The 15,521-nt window shown below is 39.9% G+C and overlaps 2 protein-coding genes across 7 annotated transcripts in view; both read left to right on the plus strand.

Moving 5' to 3' along the window:
- The window catches only part of LOC129751154 (cytochrome P450 315a1, mitochondrial), a 78,646-nt gene extending 67,988 nt beyond the window's left edge, over window positions 1-10,658 (plus strand). For 4 of the 6 annotated variants that reach the window (XM_055746529.1, XM_055746515.1, XM_055746522.1 and 1 more), the window contains 3 exons: window positions 8,598-8,810; window positions 8,871-9,086; window positions 9,146-9,341. In XM_055746529.1, the coding sequence (XP_055602504.1) occupies window positions 8,598-8,810; window positions 8,871-9,086; window positions 9,146-9,256 (540 nt within the window). In that variant the 3' untranslated portion in view covers window positions 9,257-9,341. Of the gene's footprint in view, window positions 1-8,597; window positions 8,811-8,870; window positions 9,103-9,145; window positions 9,342-10,007 lie in introns of those variants that run through there. The other 2 variants (XM_055746507.1, XR_008738637.1) reach the window with 2 other exon arrangements.
- Window positions 10,659-12,911: 2,253 nt separating this feature from the next.
- Window positions 12,912-14,663, plus strand: LOC129737710 (uncharacterized). Its single transcript, XM_055728869.1, has 2 exons — window positions 12,912-13,093; window positions 13,406-14,663. Exons 1-2 carry the CDS (start codon window positions 12,912-12,914, stop codon window positions 14,661-14,663), a joined length of 1,440 nt encoding a protein of 479 aa, XP_055584844.1.
- Window positions 14,664-15,521: the final 858 nt, after the last annotated feature.

Consider the following 15,521-nt stretch of genomic DNA (forward strand, 5'->3'; position numbering starts at 1 on the left):
GGTGGGACCAGCAGTGTTCCAAGCTTTATAAGGATAAATCAAAAGCATTCAAAGATTTTCGAAAACATGGAACCCTCGTCCTTTTTGAATCATATATTTCCCTTGAAAATCAGTTTAAAAAATTGATCAAAGGGAAGAAAAAGGCGTATTGGAGGAATTTTGTGGGTGGTTTATCACGGGAAACATCTTTGAGTACCTTATGGAAAGTTGCACGAAGCATGCGTAATCGATCATCTATAAATGAAAGTGAAGAATATACACATAGATGGATATTCAACTTCGCACGGAAAGTCTGTCCAGATTCTACACCTGTGCAAAAAAAAAATCCGGAACGTGCCTCCTGATAGGTGTGGTCTGGATTCCAGCTTTTCGATGGTCGAATTTTCACTTGCCCTCCTCTCTTGTAACAATTCAGCTCCAGGAATTGATAAAATAAAATTTAACTTGTTGAAAAACCTTCCGGACGCCGCAAAATTTCGCTTGTTAAATTTATTTAATCAATTCTTGGAGAACAACATTGTTCCTCAAGAGTGGAGACAAGTGAGAGTTATCGCTATCCAAAAGCCCGAAAAACCAGCCTCCGATGTGAATTCGTACCGTCCTATAGCGATGTTGTCTTGTATACGCAAGTTGATGGAGAAAATGATTTTGTTTCGTTTGGATAAATTGGTAGAAGCAAATGGTCTCCTTTCAGATACTCAATTTGGGTTTCGAAGGGGCAAAGGGACAAACGATTGTCTTGCTTTGCTGTCTTCAGAGATACAAATGGCGTACGCAAAACGTGAGCAAATGGCTTCAGTGTTTCTAGACATAAAGGGAGCTTTTGATGCAGTCTCAATAGAGGTGTTGTCAGACAAGTTGCACTCCCGGGGTCTGCCTCCACTATTGAACAACATCTTTTACAGCTTGCTTTGTGAGAAACATCTGAACTTTGCTTACGGAGATATTGCAATTAGAAGAACCTCCTACATGGGCCTCCCGCAGGGTTCATGTTTGAGTCCACTTTTGTACAACTTTTACGTAAGTGACATTGACAGTTGTCTCTCTGAAGGCTGCACGCTAAGACAACTTGCAGATGATGGCGTAGTATCTGTAACAGGTAATACTGAGTCACATCTGCATAGACCTTTACAAGATACATTAAACAGATTTTCATCCTGGGCTTTGGGGCTTGGGATCGAGTTCTCTCCAGAGAAAACTGAGTTGGTGGTTTTCTCTAAAAAGCATAGACCAGCTCAACCACAGCTCCAACTTCTTGGCAGAACGATCACTCAATCGAGGTGTTTTAAGTATCTTGGGGTTTGGTTTGATTCCAAATGTACCTGGAGAGCACACATTGAGTATCTGAAAAGAAAATGCCAACAAAGAATCAATTTTCTCCGATCAATCACTGGCACCTGGTGGGGAGCCCATCCGGAAGATCTTTTAAAATTGTATCGAACGACTATTCTTTCAGTGATGGAATATGGTAGCTTTTGTTTCCAGTCGGCTGCCAAAACTCACCTCATCAAACTCGTGCGTATCCAATACCGTTGTCTTCGCATCGCTTTGGGCTGTATGTCCACAACGCACAACATGAGTCTTGAAGTTTTGGCAGGAATACTTCCTTTGAAAGATCGATACAATCTACACACAAAATTTTCGAGGCCGGAATTTAGCAAAATTTTGCTCAAATTTGACCAGCTAGAAATTTAGCAATCAATTTTGCAATTTTTTTCTACTAAAATTTCAGCAAACCAGAGAAAAAGTTAGCCGCCGGAATGTTTTACTAAAATTTTAGCGAAAATCGGTGAAAAATTTAGCGCCGAATCTCAAATCTCGAAATTTATTTATTTTTTCTCTACAAAAGCGGAAGGAATGTTTGATTATTAACTAAAAAGCACAAATCACTTTACTTTTAATTTATTTTCCAAATTTTTTTCGTGACAATATTAAACACTTTTTTTAAAATGGGTTTAAATTAGTGCCGTTCTTTAAAATGCACCTTCCGGCAAGCGAAATGCCAAGTTTCCGATCTTCACTAACTAATTCACCGGATGCAACCCTCGAAATTTCCGGACGGTTGAAAAAATCCGTCTTTGTCGCTGGCAGTTGTAACCTGTTAGAAAAAACAAGAAATTTAAAATCCAAAATTAGCACTTTATATGATCAGCCCTTACCTGTGCGCATCCGGTGTCGAATTGGCTACCATTTTGTCGTTGACTTAGCCACCACAAGAACCGTCAGCATCGAACTCCGGAACCGCACTTAATCGCGTCAGGTTGTTATTTTTTTCTCAACCGGCGGCGGCTTCTGCCTGTAAACAAAGCGGCTAGAAAAACTTTGTTTTGCTAAAATCAAGTAAAATGAACCTTTTTATTGCTAAAATCAAGTAAATTGAACTTTTTGCTAACTCAACAGTAAAAAAACATTTCTGCTGAGGGAAAGTAACAGCCAAATTTTGCTAAATGGAGTCCCGAAAATTTTGTGTGTACTATCACTTCGGTTCCTCATCAGGTGTGAGGTCATGAACCCATTGGTGATCGTTAATTTTGAAAGGTTACTAGAGCAAAATCTTCATACCAGATTTATGTCTATATACCATGTCCTCATGTCAATGCAGGTAAACCCTTCTTCGTACTCTTCAACTCGTGTTTTCATCCCAGACTACGATAATTCTTCTGTCCAGTTTGATTTGTCTATGCAGCAGGAAATTCGTGGAATCCCGGATTCGCATCGCCCACTTCAGATTCCAAGAATTTTCGAAGCTAAATATAGACACGTCGATGCTGACAAAATGTACTTTACCGATGGGTCTCTAATTGAGGAATCAACGGGATTTGGAGTTTTCAACGAAACAACTAGCGCCTCTTATAACCTCCAGTCACCATGCTCTGTATATATAGCAGAGTTAGCTGCTATTCACTGGACTTTGGACAGCATCGCCTCACGGCCTGTTGGGCACTACTACATTGTAACGGATAGCCTAAGCTCAGTTGACGCAATACGCTCAATACGACCGGGAAAGCACTCGCCGTTCTTCCTAGAGAAGATACGGGATATTTTGAGTGCTTTAACAAGACGTCGCTTTTCCATCACCTTTGTTTGGGTTCCCTCGCATTGCTCGATAGTGGGCAATGAGAAGGCAGACTCTCTGGCAAAGGTGGGGGCGACGGAAGGCGACACGTATCCACGTGAAATCGTCTTCAACGAATTCTACTTCTTGGTACGAGGGAACTCTCTTGTCAACTGGCAGCGCAAATGGAATGAGGATGACAAGGGTCGGTGGCTCCACTCGATTATCCCAAAGGTAAGCCTTAAACCATGGTTCAATAGATTGAACTTGAGTCGGGATTTTATTCGTATATTTTCCCGTCTCATGTCCAATCATTGTTCCTAAGACGCGGTACTCTATCGTTTTGACATTGCTGGTAGCAATTTGTGTAGTTGCGGCCAAGGTTACCATGACATCGAGCATATTGTTTGGTCGTGTGAGGTCCATCTTGTCGCCAGAACGAATTTAATAGACTCCCTTAGGGCCCGAGGAAAACCACCTAATGTTCCAGTTAGAGATGTACTAGCTGTGCTAGATTTGGACTACATGATCGAAATCTACCTTTTTCTAAAAGCTATCGATCTTCGTCTATAATTTCTTTTTTATTTTCATATTTCCCTTTCTATCTTACTTTCTCCTCTCACAAAGTGTTAAGTTAAGAAAACAATTGTAAACAACAAAATCGATTTTGGCTCCTTAAAGCCTAAAGGTGTTTCAAATAAAGAATTGTTAAAAAAAAGGGATTTATTTTCTAACTTTAACACGTTCGTCGCCACGCTTATTTTGGTAGTTTTACTAGCCGGGCCCAAAGAAATTTTCAGAGAAAGAAAGCAAAGAGGGAGAACTCCCATATTTGAAACGTGTGGCGAAGCTGAGCGGTAAACTCAAGTAAGAAAGCGTCACACACTTTTTGATGTGACGGGGCCCCCAGGAAATACACCCGTCACCCGAATATGGGGGCCGTGGCGACGAACGTGTTAAGGCGAATGGTATAATAAGAGCGACACGTCAAGAAACGCGACGGAACAAACATCACTTTGCCCATGTCATAATTACAAAAAAAATATAGTGAAGGGATTGTTTTCGACGTCTCAAGAAAAAATCAAATTCCATTAATTTGCAGTAGAAAAGTTGACTTCAGCCTTACATATTTACCATTCCGTAACAAATTGAGTTATAAAAATATGAACTCTTATAGTTGTAGAACAAAATATATTTCAAAAACTAACTCTTTAACAATTAACATGAAATGTTTTTTTTTATTACCTATTTTCGTGATAAAACAACCTGAAACAACCACTGATTTAAAAAAAATGGATGCCTAAACCAACCCAAAACATTTTTCAGATTTTTTTTTCAATATCTTTTTTAAAGAAAACCATTAATATTTTAGAAACATTTATTTAATTAAACAAACAATTTGAAAACATTTGGCTACTTTATTTCTACCGAACAACATCCAACGGAAGTAAAAAATATAAAAATATTAAAATGGAATCAAATGTGATCGACATCTGTGCAATCGGGAATTTCATTGACTACTTCTAATGAAAATGAATTTTCCGATGGAGCAATCGTTGTTGTTGTTGGAATTGTTGAACGATCCACTTCCGCTCTGTTTCGGAAAATTTTAAAAAGATTTTTTCCCTGTTGCATCTGTTAACCGTTCCGTTGAGTTTAAACTTGCTAACCCCATTTCCGATTGTTGTTGTAAATTTTGGCAAGCTCTACTTTTTCCAGTCCCAAAAATAGTACCCAAACAAACAATTGTATTAGGAGACGCATGCTTCTCCATTTCTGTTCTAAAAAGCGCCATACCTGAAGGCGATTTTGATTTTGAATTTGCAAAATCATATTTCACTTCTACCTACCTTTTTATTCTCATATGCTACTCTTTATCATAGGACAACAAAAAACACCACCAGAAAAGAAGCCTCAAATATAAGATGATTATTTTCTTCAGTGTTACTCGGTCACACTGACAAAAATGCAGCCCATCAATCGAGCTGTCAAATTTCGGGTCTAACTACTGTTGCGTGAATCCAATTTTTCTCTGAATACGCAATACCGTTTGCGCGGTTAGAAAATATTCCAGTAACCGCAATATTTTTGTCGTGGAATAGCAACCGCCGGAGGAGGAGAAATAAGTGCCCGCGATGGCATTCCGATAGCCTGATGTTGCTGACGTACATATTTGAAATTGTAGTGAAAATTATGAGTATTTTCATTACAAAGGGAGGGACGGTGTTGTTTTGAAAGTGATTAAACTTGAACTTTATAACCAGAAGAAATGTTTGGTGATTGTGGATGTATGTATGTATGTATGTTGGTTATCCACCATGGGTGCACGGATTCACCGCAGTTTCTGCCTAAGTATGGGCTCACATGCATTCTTAGATTATTAGGTTCGACAAATTTCCAATGCAGTGCGCACACCATACCCGGACCCCATGGCTTCGTATGAACTGTTATGGGGTGAGTGTATTTTGTTGATGTGATGTATATTTTGGAAGAACGAGTCAATCAGGTGGACTAGTTTACTTACAGGTATTCCGGCATCCGTGTATATACCTGGCCAGCTGGCAACTGATTGAATATTCTTATTATATAGTCAAGGAAACACATCTTACCTGTCGGCCACTTATGGGATTCGAACCCAAAAGTTTTCTCGCCGATACCGGGAATCGAATCCAGTACGCCTGGCATACCAAAACCAGACTCGCACCAGTCTATCCGCTAGGCCACATCGGCGCTTTCAGAAGAAATGTTTGGTGATTGTGAAGCCAGAAAATGATTACCAAGTGATTATAATTAATGAGGTCGACAAGAGAATATGTTTGTTTCGATTTTTCGGGGTTCCTTTAATCGTGCAAAACCTTGATATGTTGAACTATTAAACAGGGGTGCCAGGTGGTTTCGTCAAAAATCAGGACAACGCGAAGTAAAAATCAGGATTTTTCAGGACACCTCTTGATTCATGAAAATAATAAGGATTTCTGCTTAGATTGCATGAATAAAGGTGCAATACAGGTGCTGTAAACGCCTTGATTTATGCAACAACAGTACGCAGTTTGTTTTCTGGCCGGAAGTTCATATCGAAAAACACCATTTGAATATCATCTGAACCGAAGATTACCATCTGTTAAATGGGTTTAACTATTTTATTACATATTTATTCGATTTTCATAGTTTAACTACAAATTCGATCATATTTAAGAAGTTTTCATGAAAATCAGGACAAATCAGGACATTTTAGGGACAACTTTTCAAAAATCAGGACAACTTGAGAGTTTTTGAAAAATCAGGACGGTGTCTCGAAAATCAGGACAAATCCTGATAAATCAGGACATCTAGCACCTCTGCTACTAAATGCTAAAATTTCACCAGAGATATGTCCGGTATTAGGTACATTTAAGATTTCGAGTGGTGTTAATATAGCAGCAGATGTATTTAAAATGAAAGCTATAATTAGCAAAAAAAAAAAAATAGTACGTCGAATGAGAGTTAGGTACCTCATGATGGTCCACGTTTCTTCTGTTCCTGTGTTCCAGATTTCTAGGAGTTCTCTGCCCCACTTAATGTTTTCGATTATTTGTAACCTTTATGTTAAAATAAATGAAAACATGGACAAAGACAAGAAGAATAATTACATTTTTATCATTATTTGGGATCAGACATATCCCAGCCAACATGAAATCGTAAAAGAAATCATCGTCGAACTCGTATATAGATGCAACTCAAATCGGAATCGTAAATATGTACACTTACCATTCGACCATATCGTTTATTCATCGTAGAAGATGCAACTTCCCAATGAAATACGACTTAGTTACGATATGTTGGATGAAGTCGTATTTAGTTCCGCCGATGTCAAATGAAATCTTATAACGATCGCATAAGATTTCTTAAGAAGCATTTTATTGGTACACAAATTACTTTCGAATCGAAATCGTAAATGACTTCGAATAAATTCGTAAAGAATACTACGTAAGCATCGTCTTTCGTATCACGTTGTATGTTTACTAGAATGTCACATTAGTAGGCAAATTAACACCGTGTCTTTCCGATATAGCTACAAATATTTTAACAAGTATAATTATAATCGTATAATCGGTCACTTTACCCACGATATAAATATATTTATTGCGATCAAATCAGATTCGTATTAACAGATACTTAGCGTTCGCCCACATCTCATCATGATATTAAAACTTCATCGTGATAAATCGTGTTCAGTGGATGTGCAATTTTGCGATCGTGCTTGCAATTTTGTATCAGCATTTGAATTTTGTGAAAGTTGACGACTAAAGCAAACAAGCAAACGGATGAAAAAAGGTAGGTTTTGGAAAAACAACGTTGGACAGAAACCTCACTAACATTTTCCTTTAAAAAATAACAGGATTACTCTCCCCTACTAGGCTCAGATAAAAAACCCGCCGGATAATAACCCGGCGATTTGCATGTGCATACTACGAGTATCGAGGAATGTTTAAGGACAAAATTGTGGCCCGGCAATTTCCGCTGTAAACCCGGAAGAAAGAGGCGTCAAAGATCCTGAGGGAGGCATGGAGGCGGTGGCAGTTAGGAAAGTAGCGACAATGCCCAGTTACGATACCTACGAAAATATATGTAGTGCATTTCAATGTTAGTTATAATAAAAATCAGTTAAAATCATCAATTAATTTTATTTCTTCCTAGCGTCGTATTTCAATCACAATATTACACATAACATGCTACATAAAATGGTCTGCAAAATCGTTTTATGATACAAATCGTACATGAGTACATCCCAACTCACATAAAATTTCGTTTAAAGAGTCCATCAAATGTCAAATCGCATCATATCGTACAAGCTTACAACACACATCTTATAAAATGTGACTTAAGTTGTCAATCGATGTTAAAATCTCTGAACATCGTATAAGACTGCAACACATCTCGCATAAAGGGTGACATAAATCGACATCCCATCGTCAGATTACTTCAAGTCGTACAAGAGTTCGGCACACCTCGCAAAGGGTGACTTAGATCGCCAATTCATCGTCAGATTGCTTCAAGTCGTACAAGAGTTCAACACACCTCGCATTAAGGGTGACTTAAATCGCAAATTTATCATCATATCGCTTCAAGTCGTAAAAGGGTAAAACACACATCGCATAAAGTGTGGATGGAACTGTCAATCCTCCCATCATCGTAAATGCGCATGAATCGAATCCTTTAATGTAACGTACAAAACGACGCCAATGCGACATAAAGTACCAAAGTATTTCTAACATCGTAAATGACATCACATATGATGTTGTCGATGTCGTAAACCAGAAAATAACGAAAACATGTACGTATATTGCCTCCACTTTTGGTAGGTATATGCTTTTTTCTAACGTCATGTACGATGATTTGTGTCGACATAGACGTACGTATATCTTTTGATATACCTACCAAATTGTTGGCTGGGATGTAAGTTCTGGCTGTTGAAGTACGATTAGTGATTAGTGAAACATCAAAAGCTTTTATTTTAACTTTGAGACGGTTTCATTCTCGAACGATTTTCTTTTACTTCCAGACTGCATTTTCAACATTATGGAGCACTTATTTACTGGCAAAAAATTTAGAAGTTCAGGAGCAAGTGAGGTCTGGCATCGGCGAAGGTGAACTCGAATCATCACTTATTCGAGGAACAGTGCGCGAGGCTTTGCGATTGTACCCTGTAGCCCCATTCATTGGACGTTTTCTGGATAGCGATGCCGTGATTGGGGGATACTGTTTACCCGCCAATGTATTTTAACTGAAGATGATACAAACAGAAAAGATACAACTATATTTTTTTTAATTCCAGACTTTAGTGCTGCTATCGCTGCATACTGCAGGTAGAGATGCTGATAACTTTTACTCACCTCTAAAATTCCTGCCGCAAAGATGGGTGAGAGACAGCAACAAAGGATATCCGTTTTCTCCATGTTCTGTCCATGCGTCGTTACCGTTTGCTATTGGAAGTCGCAGTTGTATAGGGCGCAAAATCGCTTTGTACCAAATGCACGTACTATTGACCAAGGTATCAATCTATTTTCGTAAGTACCTATATTTTTAATCATTAAAATATATCAATTTTAGATATTGAAAAGTTATCGTTTGTTGTTAAAAAATGAAACCGGCGTACATTCTGAATTAAAGATGGTTACAGTTCCTAATACCACAATTCAGTTGAATTTTGAAAAGCTGTGATATCTATTATTGGTTAATACCTAACCGAATTGTTAATAAAATTAAGCATGCAAAACTTCCTTACAATAAAAACCTTTAAAAAATACACTCTTTCGAATCAATCTGTTAAAGATATCTATTTGACAAATTCCACGCGCCTTATTATTTTTAGTTTCGTAGTATTCCATCTCACGACATAACTTGACGAACATAATTCCTAAAATTCTCTCGATCCTTGGCAACCGTTTTCCAATTTCTCGGACATCCCCCATTCGTCAGATCACGCTCAACTTGATCTAACCATCTGGCTCGTTGCGCCCCTGCTCGTCTTGTTCCTTCCGAATTCGTAGCGAACACCTGGTTTCAGGACAGTCGTCCGGCATTCTCGCAAAATGTCCTGCCCAGCGTATCCGGCCAGCCTTCACCACCTTCTGGATACTGGGTTAGCCGTAGAGTCTCGCGAGCTCGTAGTTCATCCTTCGCCTCCACACTCCGTTCTCCTGCACGCCGCCAAAGATGGTTCTTAGCACTCGTCACTCGAATACTCCGAGTGTGCGCAGGTCCTCCTCGAGCAATACCCAAGTAACCATAGGCCTTAAGCCATAACCCTCAACATTAAATCAACATTTCTAAAGGGTGTCCACGGCGAAATTGCAACACATAAAATTGACAAGCAAAATTCGAATTTTCATCTGATTGCCACCAAATTTTCAGGGATTGAAAAATAACTATTAAACTTCATTTTAAAATTTAACTCGTATTTTATTTACAGTCCATACGCAAATGCCCGCACCTTGGCCTTAATCCCGGCCATAAAATTCTGCACAACCTGTGAATCAACCGTTTTTTGCATGTAACCCATAATAAACAAGATAATGCGAGTGGTAATACGATGCAACCGATATACTCCTAGTGCTCTTATGCTTGATATGTTGCAATGGTTGTCAGTAAAGCAGAGGATTGCGTATAACAGTATGATTTTTATCTACAAAATTAAAAAAGGAATGTTACCATCTTATTTATTGGAAGGTCTGCAGTACGGAGTTGACATACACGGATACAATACAAGGAGAGCCCAAGATTTCAGATTACCAAATACGAAAAAAGAGATGACCAAACGATCTGTGTTCTACAATGGACTGAAAATGTATAACAGCCTACCACGGAGCATCAAAGACAGTTCAAACTTGAATATTTTTAAGAAGCTGACAATAGATTATATAAAACATACAGTTTGAAACAAGGACTAATCCTAAAAAGGATCATACAATAGTGATGAAGATCTGGCGGAACATCAGATAGAAATTTGTACGGTGATGGACATACGCGGGAGTAAGACGAACAAGTCGTACAGAAATTGACAACATAAGTAAACAAAACATATTATCCTAAGGATAAACTGTCTCTCCTTCTTCAAAAGATGCGTATGGGGTGGAGGAAGGACCCAGTTGGGCCTGTGGGACCATCACTAAAAAAAAAATTTCTCGAGATTCTCAATTGTCTTCACTACCTTAGGTCGTTTAAGAAGGTGCTGCTTTATAATCACCCAGTTCAACAAGGCCAAAACTAAGGCTGGGCTTCGAACGTTCAAAGTACAAAAGGCCCCTGATCGCGACGAGAAGCAGAACAAGTCCGCCAAACGAGGAATTTCTTCGCAAATTTGGGCAACTTCTGAGGGCGGCATGCTCCGGAACGCTGATCTCATCCTTGGCCGTGAAGAAAAGGTTACCGGGGATCTTTTTGAAGTCGGCCTTCACATATCTTTCGTCAGCATGTTGGAGTACAACTTCCTGGCACGGGTTTTGGCGGACTTGTTCTGCTTCTCGTCGTGATCAGGGGCCTTTTATACCTTGAACTTTTGAAGCCCAGCCTTAGTTTTGGCTTTCTGGAACTGAATGATTATGAACAGCACCTTTATAAACGACCTAAGGTGGTGAAGACAGTTGAGGAACTGAAGAAAGTATGGGTTTACAAGCAAAAAAACGGTTGATTCACAGGTTGTGCAGAATCTTATATCTTATGGCCGTAGGAACGGGGGGGGAGGGGGTTTTGGGGGTTAAACCCCCCATGAGGGTCCAAAAATGCAAGCGAGCTATTCTACTCTACACTCAAAATTTTAAATTCATAATCAAATTATGATATTAGAGCAAAGATATTCAAGTGTAACTATCTGAACTAAAAACTAATACCGAAGCCTCAAAAACCCATTCCAAGTTCAAAATTCTGCTACAGATTTTCAAATTTTCTCACTTGTTCATAGAATAAGGTTATCAGATTTTTTTTTCCGCACGTATCCGGGCCGGACAAATCGGGATGTTTTATAAAAAAAACCTGGCAAATTCGGGTATTTGATTTCAAAATTGTCGACCAAATCCAGGCAAAAGCGGTCAATTTTGGTCAATTTTGGAAATTGCTCATCAAAAATCTAAAAAAAAAAAACTTTAAAAACCTTACATGATAATTTTTTTAACTTGCTGCAAAAACTTTGGACGCATAAATAAAAAAAAAAATTACAACACAATTTGTTTATTTTTAAGTTTGATTTAAGAATGATAATGAGAACAAACCCATGCAAAATCCGGGCTTTTCCAATGAAATCTAGGCAACCGGGTCAACCGGACTTTTCCAAAATTGAATATTAAATATCCGGACCAATCCGTTTAAAACCGGGCAGTTTGGCAACCTTATCATAGAAATCCAGGTCTGAATATTAAATTTTCAATTCAACCCATTTTGGAGGTCCTGGTTCCATATTCCTATAACCAAAATTGTATTTCTACATATTTTCGTATTTCTAATTTTGTACCAAGTTTTGATTTTCAGTTCGAATAATCATAAGAAATCTATATATATAAAAAGCAATTTCTGTATGTTTGTTTGTTTGTTTGTCCTCTATAGACTCAGCCGTCTTAAGAGCTAGAGGTCTGAAATTTGGCATGGATGCTCATTAGGACCAGGAATGATGAAAAATGTTTTCAGATTTTCGGGTGATCCCTTCTGAAGGGGGTCGTCCATACAAGACAAATATTGTTTTCGCGATATTGATGTTAGTTTTTGTCGGATTGTGTTGAAAATTTGCACATGAGTGTTTTGAAAAACGAGAAATCGATTTAAGGTGTCAAAATTTGTGTAAGGGTCAGCCAAAGGGGTCGTCCATATAAACTGTTCACTGTTTATAATACATCAAATTCAAATGAAAATTTGCGCAGTGACGTTTTGAGTGACGTGCAATCGATTTCAGGTATCAAACTTTGTGTAAGGGGCCGGCAAAAGGCGTCGTCCTTATAAACTTTTCCATATCTTTGTGATATTGACGTTTTTATTCATCGGATTGGGAAGAAAATTTGCACATAAAAGTTTCAGTTAAAAGGGACAAACAATTGATTTCATTTATCCAAATTACAATCAGGGGTCGGCCAAAGGGGTCGTCCATATTAACTATTCACTGTTAGTGCAATATTGTCGTTATTATACATCGGATTCAGATTAAAATTGGTACACGAGAGTTTTGAGGGACGAGCAATCGATGTCAGGTATTAAATTCAGTGCAAGGCCGACGATTGTGGCGACGAGGTTCTCCAGCCTGCATCTTCAGGCAAGTATTCATCTGGTTTGATAACTTTTTCCCTGTGTGATGAAGTTTCACCTAGCCACAGATCCTGCATGCGCTGTCAACATGCCACGCCCGTTACTTCACCTGCCTTTACTTGGGGTTCAACACCAGGACGCATCGAAAGGAGCCTTTTGGAGACCCCGGAGCCCTTCGACTCAGTCGCGCTGTTTCCTGCCCGCGTCATCAGTCATCCTGGCCCTGAGTTCGTTGGAAGGCGACGGGGTTCTCCAGGCCTTTTTCTACAGGCAAGTACCAGTTTATGTCTAGAACTTGCCATTCGCGTATCCTGTTTCCGTTCCACCACAGATGCATCCCGCTAGATCTTCTGAACCTTGTTAATCCTACGACTTCTTCCGGGCCTCCAGCACCGGGACGCAACGAACTAGGAACTACGGTGACCCCTGAGCCTTCGACTCAGTCGCGCTGTTTCCTGCCAGCGTCATCAGTCGTCCCGGCCCTGAGTTCGTCTGTGGCGAAGGGGTTCTCCAGCCAGCGCTTTCTGGCAAGTATGATATCACTAAGAGTTTTTCCCCGCGTGATGGAATTTACCTTTCCAGTGATCATCGATCCCGCGCTACGTTCGAATCGTCCGAACCCTTCAACATTTTCTATCAGAACGTCGGTGGTGTTAATAGTTGTTTGATTGACTACTTGTTGGCGACTTCATGTTCTTGCTACGACGTCATTGCCTTCACCGAAACCTGGCTCAACGACCGGACCCTCTCTAGTCAGATTATCGGCCCAGATTACGCAGTGTTCCGTTGCGACCGTAGTCCTCGTAACAGCAAAAAGTCTACTGGTGGTGGAGTGTTACTCGCCGTGAAATCTACGTTTCCAGCTAAGCCAATTGAAGACGATTCCTGGGCCAATTTAGAACTTGTTTGGATTCGCATTGATTCTGGAGATCGGAAACTTTATTTGTGCGTAGTGTACGTGCCCCCTGACCGTTCTGGAGACTTGGCTTTAACTAAATCTTTTCCGCTCTGCCTCTCTAAAGTAAGCTCGATTTGCTCTCCGGCAGACGACATACTCATCATCGGCGACTTCAATCTACCCGGTTTGAAATGGTGCTCCTCCCCAAGCGGCTTTTTATTTCCGGATCCTGCTCGTTCTTCATTCTCAGCATCCTCTAATATCTTCCTTGACTCCTTGAGCACCGCGACTCTACGACAGATCAACAAAATTGAAAATGAAAACGGCCGTATGCTTGATCTCTGCTTCGTGAACGAAGGGATCAAGAATCCGACGATCGAATCTGCTCCTGCTCCTCTGGTTAAAACTGTCCCGCATCATCCAGCCTTAGTGATTTCACTCGATATCAATAAAATACTTGGCTCAGAAGAGAAAACTGCGTCTTTCTATCACGATTTTAAGAACGTTGACTTCGAAGCCATATCCCTCGTCCTGCAATCCATTGATTGGGAGGCTGAGCTCAATTTTTCTAATCCCAATGCAGCTGCCGAGACGTTTGCGAACATCCTGAACTATATCATCGATCGACATGTGCCGAAACGTAGCACGGCTACCAATCTATGGACCGCCTGGGTTACTGGAAGTCTTCGTAGACTCAAGACGGCTAAACAGCGCGCACTACGCAACTACAACAAACACAAGGCCCTCTACACTAAGGACAAATATCGCAAATTGAATTCTGCCTATAAGAAAGCCATTAAGCGTTGCTACCAGAATTATATTAATCGGTTACAACAGAATTTCAAGAACAGTCCGAAATCTTATTGGAAGCACGTGAAAAATCAGCGGAGAAGTTGCCGAGAAGTTCTCCAGCATTTTTACAACTGGATCCATTTCTCCTGAGCAACTGGCTAGAGCTGTGAGAAATATATTGCCTACACCTTCTTCGTTTAACGGTATCACAATCGACGATGCATCCATATCGAAAGCGACAGTTAAGCTGAAAAATTCTACATCTTGGGGCCCGGATGGTATACCTGCTACTTTTTTGAAGCGTTTTATGCCACTTCTGCTGTTTCCTATTCGGCATATTTTCCAATCATCGCTGGATGTTGGAATCTTTCCCTCACTATGGAAGGAAGCTTACATGTTTCCTGTTCACAAGAAGGGTGACAAGAGAGACGTTAACAACTACCACGGAATTTCAGCTCTATGCGCTATGGCCAAATTGTTTGAATTGGTTATCCTGGATCCCATTAATTCGTTCTTCAAGCATCAACTTTCCAATGATCAACACGGGTTCATACCTAAACGATCCACGACTACCAACTTACTCACCTTCACATCTTTTGTGCAAGACAGCTTTGCTATGAAAACCCAAACTGATGCCATATATACAGACCTTTCTGCTGCATTCGACAAGGTGAACCACGATATCGCTATCGCAAAGCTGGAACGTCTGGGTTTCTGTGGATCCCTTTTGCACTGGTTCCATAGTTACTTAACAGGTCAAAAGTTATCCGATCGTATTGGTGACTCCTTTTCAAATCATTTTATAGCCTGCTCCGGCGTGCCTCAAGGAAGTCATTTAGGACCACTAATTTTCGTGATATATTTTAATGACGTACTCTCGCTCCTTGACTGCAAAAAACTTGCATATGCCGACGACCTGAAACTCTTTCACACCATAAACGGCCAAGAGGACATCAATTTTCTGCAGCAGCAGTTCATTGTGTTTGCTCAATGGTGTGACCTGAACTG

Source organism: Uranotaenia lowii, chromosome 1, assembly GCF_029784155.1.
Source record: "Uranotaenia lowii strain MFRU-FL chromosome 1, ASM2978415v1, whole genome shotgun sequence".
NCBI lineage: Eukaryota > Metazoa > Arthropoda > Insecta > Diptera > Culicidae > Uranotaenia > Uranotaenia lowii.

Excerpts from the sequence above, each read along its gene's own strand:
- LOC129737710 (XM_055728869.1), top strand. The coding sequence starts at position 12,912 with ATGCCACGCCCGTTACTTCACCTGCCTTTACTTGGGGTTCAACACCAG. Across the intron at positions 13,094-13,405 it reads CTCCAGGCCTTTTTCTACAG|TGATCATCGATCCCGCGCTA; the intron begins GCAAGTACCAGT and ends TTACCTTTCCAG.